The 12,955-nt window shown below is 44.1% G+C and overlaps 1 protein-coding gene across 1 annotated transcript; it reads right to left on the bottom strand.

The window, feature by feature from the left end:
• Positions 1–9,978: 9,978 nt before the first annotated feature.
• LOC132451116 (G2/M phase-specific E3 ubiquitin-protein ligase-like) lies at positions 9,979–12,277 on the bottom strand. The gene is made up of 3 exons (XM_060043411.1): positions 11,500–12,277; positions 11,153–11,307; positions 9,979–10,414 (listed from the first exon to the last, which is right to left on the bottom strand). Exons 1-3 carry the CDS (start codon positions 11,812–11,814, stop codon positions 10,132–10,134), a joined length of 753 nt encoding a protein of 250 aa, XP_059899394.1. The 5' UTR covers positions 11,815–12,277; the 3' UTR covers positions 9,979–10,131.
• Positions 12,278–12,955: the final 678 nt, after the last annotated feature.

The raw sequence follows: 12,955 nt of genomic DNA, 5'->3' as shown, positions 1-12,955 counted from the left end.
CGAGTGGTTCCTCTGACCTGCCAGGGAGAAGGGACTCCGATGTCGCGTCCTCCTCCTCTTCGGAGGACGCACTCTCTGAGGCCTCGGAGGAATTCTAACCCTCCTCCGGGCCCCCTCCACCCTCCCTGTTCGATTTAGGACGTCTGGAGCCGTCCCTTGCCGGGGGGGGGGTACTTTCATGATCCGCCCCTGGTTTTCTCATTCACCTGCCTGCCACCTTGATCACTCCCAATTAACCCAACCACCTTCACCTGTGTTTCCCCTATATCAGTCCTTTCCTCCCAAACATTCCCTGCCAGATTCCCTTGTGTTTCACAGTGCTTTCCCGCGATTCAAATCCTGACCTACCACCGTTCCTGCCTGCTCTCTGATCCCTGCCTGTCTGACTCATCTGCCGGTTCCTGATCCCCGCCTGTCTGACTATTCTCCTGGTTCCTGATCCCTGCCTGTCTGACTCTTCTGCTGGTTCCTGATCCCCGCCTGTCTGACTATTCTGCCTGTTCCTGATCCCCGCCTGTCTGACTTCTGCCGGTTCCTGATCCCCGCCTGTCTGACTATTCTGCCGGTTCCTGATCCCTGCCTGTCTGACTATCCTGCCTGCCGATCCTGTATCCAAATAAACTATTGACACTGTTCCACGCTCGTCGCCAGTCTGTGCACTTGGGTTCAGCCAAACGCCCACGTTACACATTTATATACCCGCGCACCACTGCTACATACAGATCACTTCCGCGATTTAGAAAAGTACTAGACACGCCTCCGACTACAAGTTACGCCTCCGACTACAAGTTACGCCTCCTACTACAAGTTACGCCACCTCCGACTACAAGTTACGCCTCCTAATACAAGTTACGCCTCCGTCTTGCAGGACGCAGACAGATACTATTGTGCCGGATGGCCACCGAGCTCCAGCAGGAGCTGCTCGTCCGCTGGTCCATAATATCTTAGCTATGCTCTGATTGGAGGGGGGTGGGGAAGTGGGAGGTAATATTCAAATGTACCCCCTTCCTAGTAGTAGGGGGCGCCGGAACTGATTCGCTCGTTTGGTAACTGTAGGCGGGGTACTCACAGAAATATATAGGCTATCTTACTCAAAAAATCATGTAAAGACTTTTTTCAAAGTTTGTATGCGCGTGGGAGCACCAGAGACCCAAAACAACACCCCAAATCCCAGGAAAAGTGTGGTATTCATAATATGTCCCCTTTAAGAAAACTGTGGGACTATAGCTCAGGAGTCAGGGGAAAAGTGCCTCTTTTGTATCATGAATATTATCATTAACAGGAACACTTAAAGAACAGCATGGTGTCACAAACGGGGAAGGAAGGAGAAAATATATTTTGCATTGCAGAATATATATCATCTTCATTGTCTTCGTCTCACCATGCACAAGTTCCTCGGAAATACATTATCATATTTCATGTGTCCTGGAGCCGGGAAATAGATGAGAATAATTCTTTTTTTTTTAACCTGTTGTCAGAAAACTGGCTGTTTACCTGCTTAAGCAGGTAAACAGCCAGTGAGGCGAGAGGGTGCACATGCATTCCTTGTATGAATCATAAGATACGAACAGGAATGTGAAAAAAATATGTAGGCAAGGCTGAATGGAGACCACTTTGCAACCTCTTATATTGACAGAGCTAGAGAAAGAGAGGTCTGATACCTTGAAACCACAGCAGCTTACCCATTCATATAATGAACACAAGCAGCCTGTCTCTAAGAAACAACAACAATTTCTCTGTTTACTGGCTTAAGCTTCGAAGAACAAACTGAGATTCCAAAAAAGGATTCCATGCTATCTCTGTGTTTAAATGAATCAGTGCCAAATGCTGGTAGTAAACCCTTTTTTCTCCTTAATGGATCTAATAAAAATAATTGTACTGAAATGAACAAATAATTGAACTTTCAATACAATTCAATCAGCTTTTCATGCCGTTTATAATCAGCAAAGGAAAACGACAGATCAAGCACATTTCTGGGACAGCAATGGTTGAGAGGTCCCCAGCTCGATTACATTTTCCTATTTGTGTAGGTGTAGGGGCTACGTGTGGTTTCAAACATGTTTGGATAGTTGTGTGTGTTTGGGGTGGCTGATGCTATGTGTGTGCCTTGGCTGACCCACGCCGGCTGCACGTGATAGGGGGCCCACAGCAAGCAGCTCAGCCCTGGGGTGCTAGGCCATCAGTGAGATGGGAGGGGGGGGGTATTCCTCAAGTGACCCATGTGATATCATCACAAAAGCTAAGTAGCCTTTGGACATACATGGTGCCGACAGATGGAGAACAAAATAAGGAATCGTTGCCCCCAAACCACCGTTAAACTTTGTTTGCTCATCCATCTTCATTCAAGTCTTTGGACTCTCGGGAACCTGCTGCTAATTCACCAAGATTTTGAAACATTTGCAGTGTAAAAATCCTTCATGATTTGAAGAAGCTAATGTGTTTAAGTTGCAAATTATAGAGAGGAATTCACATTTCAATTGAATTATGCCATGACATGCTATTTTATGTATTCTTTAATATAGGTATTAGTGGGCAACTAACACAGTATTCAAAGACGTTCCCTAAATTCAGCCGTGGTGCAGAGTTACAGCCACTCCGAGCCAGTCGCACATTGAGCTTCCCCCAAATACGCTGTTTCGGTGGGCGTGTCAAGGAGGAGGGTGGGGATGTGGCCCTGAGCAGCTTGCAGCCACCATGCGCTCTGTTTACAGTGGATGTATCGCAATGGCGAGCCGCACACAGCCTTTAGCCGTGTTCTGTGAATATTCTAGAACACACGGGAGTCCTGGAGCTCTATATCTAAATATTATCATATAGCCTACACAGATATCTATATCATATAATATATATTATCACGGCCAAAAGCTGTGTGAGCCGATATTATGAATCTCAAACGACCGCGTTGGGTTCTCCGACGTTCCTGGTTCTTCAACGTCCACATCAATGTGAATACACACACTGTAACGCAAGTGTTTCTTGTCGGTTCTTTGACGTGTCTTGTATTTCCACAACGAGACTGTCGTGGGGGTTATCTGAGCCATGGTTGAGAAGGAATTGGGGGAAAGGAACTTTGATTTGACTCGCTGAAGTACATGAACTGCGACATGCCGCCGGTTGCCGCGAGGCACCATCGCCCGGCAGCGGGCAGCCGGCTATGGCAAGCCGAGTGTGCCACAATTCGACTTCAATTAAACGCGTTCTGAAACGCCAGCACGCGTGCCCAGAACGCGTTTTGGTTTTCCAGAACGCGTTCCGGCGTTTCAGCGCGCGCGCCCAGAACGCGTTCCGGCGTTTCAGCGCGCGCGCCCAGAACGCGTTCTTATGGCAAGCCATCCCCGCCACAAAGCGGCATCATTTGGACGCGTATCACCTTCATTACGCCGTAAAATACGCCGTAAAATGCAGAAAAACGGCGTATTTTACGCCGTCATGCGCAAAAAAGCGCCGCTTTTTACGCCCGCAAATGAGCCTTTCAAGAGCGCGCGTAAAAAGCGCCGTTTTGAACATCAAAACGCGCGTAAAATACGGCGCTTTTGTGCACATCACAACGCCGTAAATACGGCGTTTCTATAGTATGCTAATAACCTACGCCCTTCTTTTCTCTCAGCCAATGCATTTGAAGTGTTTGCGCCCAATCGCTGACCAAGACAAGCAGACCAAATCAGTTCAACACAGATCTGCTTTGAGGATTTCTCCTCTCATTTGGCGATAGTTGTAGCGTCATTTAGATACATATATTAGTAAATGCATTTTCAACTGTGTGGTTCCCTTGGCACATTTGATAGAGACGCTTGATCTATAGGCAGGAGGTTGTCGGATCGATTCCATTTATTACCGGATTTCTTCTTTTGTCAGATGGACACGCTTTTATGATCGCAATGCTTTTTCGTCGGCGAGCCAGACCTCCTGTGTTATAAGTTACAAAGACAGTGCCTTTTTAGTCAGCCAGCCAGATCATCTCGGTGTTTGTAACACGCTTTATAAGTTAATTATATTTAAATTATTATAGCCATCGAGCCTTTATTTTCGTGGAGTTATCGTTACATCCTCTCTCGTTCAATCGATATAAATACACAGTGGAAAGGAGTGAGAGGGAGCCACAGTTACATAAGTGTCAAACAAGCTGTCCTCTAAATCACCATTTCCCTAGTCCATGTTTTCAGGCCGACACATGGTTGAAATAAAGTAACGTTGTGACCCGGCGTATATTAGACTTGTTAAATGCAGAAATGCTTGCTGGCAGTGTCTATTCAGTTTCAACACTCCAATTCCAAAATTATGTTTTCATGTCGTCAAATGCTCGAAATAAAGTCAGGTTGTGACTCGACATCTACTTGACTTAACACCTCGACGCAGGTCGAGGAAATGTTTGCTGGTTGGCGTGCCACTGCTTGGATAGGGAAAAACCTACCTTTGCCATACGACTACTACATTGCTGTTACAACTGACTCGTTAGCCCCTAACCCCTAAGAAGTTAGAAAGCATATATATTAAGATTTAATTATTAACTATAGTGATATGTCAATTAAATATGATTGGTGTTAAAACTCGGTACATTAATGAAGTGAAATAGCACCATAGACCACCATCTAGAGTTCTAAATTAACGCACATTACTTTAACTTCTGCCACATTGCACTCTCTCCCTACAAGCTTTAAACTTGGTGTGACTCATTCCCATAGATAGGGATACTGATTGATAGAGGTTTTGGTATAGGCCTACTATGTTATGTTTCCAAGCTGATATTCACTTTGAAAACTGGTTCCCTTTAGGTAGAGATTTATTTTTTTATGTTCTAGTTGTTTTCTCTTAAACTGTACAAAAAAATATTAATTCAGAAGCTTTCATTTGATTCCATTTTTATTTATATGGTCCTTGTGGTTAAGGAGCAAGTCTTTCTTCTATCACAAGGAGTCTATAAAGGATATCAGGCCACGGATTATTAGCATTCCATGTTCTCCCCTGGGGCCACTGAGAGGGTCAAACTGTGCCTGAATGTGCTCCATCACTGCTTCTTCCAAAGGATAGTCTATATGAGGCACAGTTACCCTCTCTTGCCAGTCTACTAGCAATGCAACTTCTTCATCAGTTGCAGCAGCAGCAGGGGCAGCAGCAGCATGAGGAGGGGCAAGGCCAGCGGCATGAGGAGGGGCAAGGCCAGCGGCATGAGGAGGGGCAAGGCCAGCGGCATGAGGAGGGGCAAGGCCAGCGGCATGAGGAGGGGCAAGGCCAGCGGCATGAGGAGGGGCAAGGCCAGCGGCATGAGGAGGGGCAAGGCCAGCGGCATGAGGAGGGGCAAGGCCGGCGGCATGAGGAGGGGCAAGGCCGGCAGCATGAGGAGGGGCAAGGCCGGCAGCATGAGGAGGGGCAAGGCCAGCAGCATGAGGAGGGGCAAGGCCAGCAGCATGAGGAGGGGCAAGGCCAGCAGCATGAGGAGGGGCAAGGCCGGCAGCATGAGGAGGGGCAAGGCCGGCAGCATGAGGAGGGGCAAGGCCGGCAGCATGAGGAGGGGCAAGGCCAGCAGCATGAGGAGGGGCAAGGCCAGCAGCATGAGGAGGGGCAAGGCCAGCAGCATGAGGAGGGGCAAGGCCAGCAGCAGTTCCTCCAAAAATGTACTGCATGGCAGATGAACTTCTTCCCTGCTGCTGGAGACACCCTTGAACAAAGATCTGCAATGGACTCATGTGACCTTCCGTCCTTAGCCCATGGTGATTCCACTGATGGACAAAGTCGGCTAAATCTCTGTTCAGCCTAGGAAGATACACATAATGGAGAGCCCAGAGATGCATATCACTGTCAGGGTTAATTATGCCCTCACTCTCCAAAAAGTGAAATAGGCTGTGGTACACGTTTGTGAGTCCACGCCAGAGATCCCCCCAGAGCCTCTCTATGCGTTGGTTGTGTACGCTCCTCCCTTGAATGGCGCTGCCTCGTCTAAAACCTCGGAAGAGGTTCATCATGAGGCACACAGAACTGTTTTCTCCTCCTTTGTCAGTCCTGACCCTGGAGGGCACACCATAGCGATCCACAGCATTGACAAAGCTTTCCAACACTGTGCTGCTGCGGTTGTTGGAGGAGGCACGGAGGAAAACAACCAAGCGACTGTAGCCATCTATCCCTCCATGGATCACCATCCTCCACCTACAAAAACATACTTAATATAAATGACAACGCAGCCACTGACATAAAATATTGCAAGTGCAAATATCTGATGTAATAACCGAGTTTAGAAATGGTAAATACCTTATCAACTTGTGGTTACCATCAATGTGCCACAAAGAGTTAGGACCTTGTACTTGGTAGGTCCGTCTCTCTGGTCTCTGCAGTAAGGATCTAAGTGCAGCTGCCCCAGGGTTTGTGCGCAGCATACTTTCTCGCACCCTTCTACGTTGGACACGGAGTCCCCTTGCACGCAGCGCTGCTCGTACTGACTCAGGACCCACCAAGTCATTGCCAGAAACCAGCTCCGTGAGTAGGTCATCCAGATCCGATTCGGGCATAGTTGAAAATGTCTGGCGCAGGTTTAACACTCTGTTATTAGAAGGAAAAAAATATGTTTAGCACATTATCAATCAATATTGATTGTTTTATAGTGTGCATGTCTGTGTGGGTATATGTATGATACATATACAAATTATAATGCATTGATGGAAAGCTCTATCACATAATGACAGAGCAAAAACAAATTAAACATGATTTAGCCACTTGCCTCAAACGTCGTTGAACAGTACGTTCAGACACATTAAGAACACCAGCCATCTGAGGTATGTTGAAGCCACAAGACCTCAGAAACAACAGCTGTTGCCGAGTGATGGAAAAACTAGGTGCTCCTCTCCTTCCTCCCCGAACCAACTGGGCGTGGTAACCAGAACCAACTGCAAAAACAGGAAAATTAGTCTTATCCCTATTTGGGAGAATATTTTATACACAATACGTATATCTCCACGATTTCCTAAGTACATAGGCCTACAATAATCAACCTAACAATCCTTGCTCGTTGCTCATCGTTGCTCATTGCTTTTGTAATTTGTTACAGGATATTTTTGAGGTCAGTGTGTTTTGGTCTTGGGTTTTCCCATGTTTCATTTAACATATCCTAGGTCATTATCAGGAGGAGCAAAAATAGGTAAACTGTTCACGGTTCATGTGTTACAATCATGTAAGACAAATGATATAATACCTTGCCCTCCTTGATTACCAGCCATTCTGATTTCTTCTAACAATTCTGTTAGGTCGCTGAGAATTTGGTCAGCATCTTGGACATTAATCAAATTTCCCCTTGCCCACTGCAGGCTCCTCTGCATTATCTCCAACCTTGGAAAATAAAGCAAAAGTTAGGTTGACTTGACCATGACCACCAGCCAGATTATTTTTTAAATACAGCCCCTTGATAAATTTACATTAAAAAAGTATTTCTGCTAAATCTAAAAGGTTTAACAACTGCCATCTCACCTCGACTAAACGTTTGCATACAGCACGCAAGATGGATGCCTGAAGGCATCCATCTTGCGCAGTGGAGAGACGGTGGAGAACCAGCACCTTCAATATGTAGGCCTACTACAGCGTTTCTACAGCTCGATTTGTTTTGCAATGAGTCCATATTTAAGGAGATATTACTGAAACGCATCAAAGGAAAAGGCGGAAAGATTTCCCCAAAAGAGAGCAATGTGGATCGGACAATATCTGGAATACACTGCCTGCAATGACCCCCCCCCCCCTAGATAACTTAAACGACTTCTTACTACGCAGAACGGCATCACTCTAATTTCCTTAAGTCGACAGTAAGTTCTCCGCACCTCAGGGGTCAAATAGGAAGATGTCAGCCAACAATATGAAAGATCTGAGAAAAAATACCTGCGTAATGCCGATTGATGTTCGCCTACATGAGGCCCGTCCATCAGGAGACGTCGAATGGAGTCGTTGAGAATATTCCTGCAACGCAAGAGCAACGTTCTCCGAGCCATAATTATCTGTTGTGGGTGTCTCCAGCGGTAGTCCTTCACTGAACTGTTGTGGGGAATACCCCAAAAATGCTACTCTATATAATTGGCCGAGCAGGTAACGCCCTTTCGATGGTCATCAGAATAACACCTCATACTTTACATGTGTAAATTGAATTCCAATAAGTGTCTGCCCCCCCCCCCCCTGCATTGTTTATTAATGGCCATCGTTTGGCCTATGTAAATCAGACTATTAGGGCCGTCTAGCAACATAGTGGGTCATCCCTATGTTCCCCGGGTCCTATGTTCCCCGTTTTTTCAAAAAAGAGTCCTATGTTCCCCTGTAGCAATATATACCGGGGAGCATAGGACCCTTTTTCTGAAAAAGGGTCCTATGCTGCCCACTGTGGCGGATACATAGGACCCTTTCCTGGGAAAAGGGTCCTATGTTCCCCGCAATCTCTCAATCTTTAAAAATATTTAAACTCTGACGCGGCATTCGCGTGATGACAGCCAACCAGCGTTCAACAGCGTGGCCACTGAATGACATGTGTAACAGCCAATCAGCGTTCAACCGGCCAACTCGGTGCAGCGCAGGCCGGGGTGAACTGCAGCATGGAGGAGAAAGTGATTGTTGCCGTTTGCGACTCCCAGAGCTCTATATAGTATAAATAAATATATATACAATATGCTATTATAATCTCGCCTCCGGATGGCCGTAGCGCGGGGAGCTCTCGTAGGGATTGGGCTTCTCGGAGTTTGTTTACCTGCGTTGCTATGGTTTCCGGTCTTGTGTGTTCCAACGGTTTATTAGGTAGGCCTGTAATAAATATGTCTAATCAATACTTCATTCACTGCCTCTTCCGTGTTCCTTACAATATTATGAATATGATTTTGCGTTAATATCGGGGAACATTAGAACATAGGACCCTTTTTGCGAAATGCGGGGAACATGGGACCCTTAAAAAAAAAAAAAAAAAAGATCCTATGTTCCCCAGCCTCTTATTGCCTTCGAACATCAACATGGTCAACTCCCTCACATTTTGATCATGTTAGTTCCATGAACAGTATCAAACATTAATGCACTGATAGAAGAATGGAGTTGGTCTGCAAGGGTAGTTCTAATATTATTTACTTGGGCAGTGTGCTGCGAGGCACCTTCATTACCTTTTTAAGAATGTTTTTGCCATTGTAATAGACAAATTGGGACAACATGACAAACTGATTTATAAAATAATTTATATATGAAACCAGGAACTGAACACAAGGGGAATAAAAACAAGGTAAACAAACACATGGTTATCAAAGAAAATGACAGGAAGAACAGACATAGAAACACATGAGAAACTACTAGCTAAAAGTAAGACACAATAACTTATGAACACAATGTAGAAACTAAGCCACTACCCATGAAAGAACAAGGAAAAAGGGTGAGCAAATATATATTATTATTTTTAAATAAACAGATTCTTTTTGTTTTTAAAGAACAAAAACAGACAAAAAGACGAAACTAAAAAGCTAAATTTTCCCAAAACCCAATGACCCCCTCAGTGCAAGACACATTAAATCCCGGAACTCCGTTTCGCATTCCATACCCCTGGGGAGAAACAGAGAGAGGCTGCAGGTGGAGGCAAAGGGGATGCGTTTTACACCTGGCTCCTGATCATAAAAATTGATCGAGCAACGGTCTGGAAATCCAAGCGGGGGGAGGCAGTCTGCTCCGGTGAGGAAAATCAGCAGTTCTTCAAATTTGAAATCCACAACACCCTCTGCAGACATCAGTTTAAAGTAATTAAACAAAGTCATCTTAGATTAGGATCTTAAGTCTCTATAATGTATGAGTAAATCAGGCCACATTAAACCATGTTGCATTCATATTACGATTGTTAGATATGTATATTATGTAGAATTCCTCAAGCAAGACATAATTGGACCTTGATATGAAATTCAAACATGATGCAGGAGCCAACAATCTATACACAAATGTATTTACAGCTCTATAGGATGATGAAGGCAGCCAAGAGCCAACAGACCATCACGCTCCTCCTCAAAGACTAATTACTACTATTACAAACCTCTGGCAACTAATCCTCTCCTCATTTAAACGCAAATTGTCAAGAAGAGTCAAGATCAAAGTCAGGAAAGCATCAGACCCAGACTAATAGGCATAGTCTGTCAATGGAATGATGAATTACAATGCCAAAAAGTAATTCAGAATTTTACAATACCACGCACCTTCAATGGCCAACAGCCAGTCCTCAAATAGGTAGAGGGTGCTTTCCTCCATCTCCCACCTGTTGCTTCCTTCCTCGCTCCTTGCTTTGATAAAAAGCGACAGCAGTTTGTGCCGGGTGAGTTTTTCCCCAGTGTGGGTGAAGACCGGAACAAACTGCCTCCAGTAGGACTTGACCAGGTCCCAGAATCGGCCACAAGAATTCATGCCAGCAGTAAATTGCTGGATCATGCTTGCGACTCTGTTGAATAAATGGTTAGCCAGTTAATTTTCGAATCATGCCAGGTCATGTAATTATTAGTGCTGTCAGTTAAACGCGTTAATAACGGCGTTAACGCAAACCAATTTTAACGGCGTTAATTTTTTTATCGCGCGATTAACGCAAATTATTATTTTAATAATTATTATTTATTTTTGGCTGCTATGTTCAAGGCAGTATGTTTGTATGTTCATCGTTTAATTGCACTATAGGCTTTTTTTTTGTATCGTCCTGTTTTGATCAGTATATGCCAATGTTGTTATCAATAAAAAAACATTTGCACAAGGCAAGCCGATGCACTTCTCCATGTTGATAAGAGCATTAAAATGAGAACAATTAATGGGACAAAGAAATCAAGGGATATTTAGCATAGAAAAAAGATTTGCGATTAATTGTGAGTTAACTATGACATTAATGCGATTAAATATTTTAATCGCTTGACAGCAATAGTAATAATACAACGACTTTGATTTGTAAACAGTTTGCATTTACAGTTAGAAAATACAAAGACATGGTCTCGCTCTCTGTGGAAATTAGTTATTCATAACACTTGTTTCACACACTCATGTACACAAACTTCAATTTTCCTGAACAAAGTTATAGAAGTAAGACATGCAGGCCAAACCAACAAACCCTTTCAGGGAAGTACAGTATACACAGGCCATCACCCCCCAATAATGAAAAAGGTCTATAATTTTGCACAAAGTAAAACTATCTTACCGATGAAAAATGAAATGCGCCACAACTCGGTTAAGGACTCGTGGGAGATCCTGGAGGTTGGCCGTGTAGACTGTTGGTACACCACAGCCAGCAATCCAGTCCCCACACACCTGTTTTAGGGTCTCCAGGTCCTCCTCTGTGCTGCAGGTCTTAATCTTTACAAAGTGAGATTGACATTATGGGTGAGCATTGTGAATTCCAGATTATTTGGTTATCTTCTTGTATTTTCATGTAGCACTATAATTTTAAATGTGCATACTTAATAAATGCTAAGAGTCATACATAAACGGCATTGCACTTTGTTTTTAGAGGTTGTAACACACCTGAAGTAGTACTCTTAGTGTTACCTGGTCTATCTTGCTCTGGTCATCACTCTCAATTGGGAGAAGCCCAAGGTCCAAATTTGTGAGGTCCACCTCCTGGTTGCACATGAGTGCAAACAGGGAATTATTGAGACAACGGAGGCCTGGTCCATTGTGGATAATGGACCAGGCCGTAAGTTTTCCCGCTGTATAGAACTTATTCTGGTCCAGGGCTTGCAGATCGTATGAAAAAAAAAGCTCTCCAGGCCTTCCCTCAAAGATCCCCAGGGAGCTCTGGACCTCGAGCATCAGCAACCTGTCACAAAATGTTAAGGGAAATTTGTTTCGAATAGCATACATGATAAGGTGATTGACACGATCTGGCAGATAGGAACCAAGTGCAGGTCAAATTTAGCTTGTGAATCCAGACAAAACTTTACAGGAACAGATTGTGACAAACATGCAAAATGACCAAATGACAAGGAACAGGATTCAGGAAACTAACCAAGGCACATGGTAAAATCAATAGTTATTGCTCACCTAAAAAACTCCCTCCTAGGCCCGCCGTAGTCGGCTGCCATCTCAGAGACAAATTCAACCGAGGGCTCTTTGTGCCAGCCAAAGTACGTCTTGGAGAGTGCAGCACAGGCACTTCTCAGGACATATCTCCTCCTGGCAATCACAGTGAAGGTGCTGCCTGTCTCCAAGTTGTCCTGTCTAAATGAGTTGAGAATCGCCTTGATGTCCACATTGTCCTATAATGGAATCAAGCATTTTAAGTTTCACAAGAAATAACAATTTTACATTGTATATTAACACAACAAAAAAACATTTCACATTTTATATTAACACAACAAAATATTTGACATTTTAAAATAAGACAACATGCAGGTTTATGTGCTTACATCAGGATCACTCCTGTTGGGGGATCCAAGCAGGACTTCCTCCAACTCCTCATCTGATGTCAATGTGATGACATCCTCTCTAAATAAGGGAAATGATTCATGCATAGACAAATGTCAAGGACGTTCTCATGGTGACAAACACACAAGGCATCAGACAGCACAATGTATTTTTGGAAGGCTATGGATTAAACACAAATTGTAACTTTATGTGCATCATGTTATATCTGTAAATAAAGCAATACTAAAAACGAAATATAACTGTAGGTGGTGGCAATGGGGAGTTTTGGACCGATTGGGACAATGGTATTCTCAAAAAGTAGGATTCTCCAAAAAGTAATTTTACCCATTTCCCTTTACATCATCAAGTATCTTTCTGTGTAGTATGTAGCCAATGATAATGACAACCAACACAACGACTCAAGACTTCATTTATGTGTATGCCATTACAAGACGTTAGAATGGAATTACAATCACTTGCCTTAGCAAAGCCTCATGTTCTCCTCCGACTGAAGATGCATTGCTATGGAAGGGGGAAAAGTAAAGTTATAGAGGTCGGCAGATTTAAAAATATCCAAGAGGAACAGACTTTGTGAAAT

Source organism: Gadus macrocephalus, chromosome 2, assembly GCF_031168955.1.
Source record: "Gadus macrocephalus chromosome 2, ASM3116895v1".
Lineage (NCBI taxonomy): Eukaryota > Metazoa > Chordata > Actinopteri > Gadiformes > Gadidae > Gadus > Gadus macrocephalus.
Note: the sequence above shows the minus strand (reverse complement) of the source record. Positions and strands in the feature narration are given on the sequence as shown.

What these genes read in the sequence shown, in the direction of transcription:
- LOC132451116 (XM_060043411.1), bottom strand. Translation starts at nt 11,814, where the DNA reads ATGTATGCTATTCGAAACAAATTTCCCTTAACATTTTGTGACAGGTTG. An exon ending in ACCAGAGCAAGATAGACCAG is followed by an intron (nt 11,308 to 11,499) that starts GTAACACTAAGA and finishes CACTTTGTAAAG; the next exon opens with ATTAAGACCTGCAGCACAGA. An exon ending in GCGCATTTCATTTTTCATCG is followed by an intron (nt 10,415 to 11,152) that starts GTAAGATAGTTT and finishes TTTATTCAACAG; the next exon opens with AGTCGCAAGCATGATCCAGC.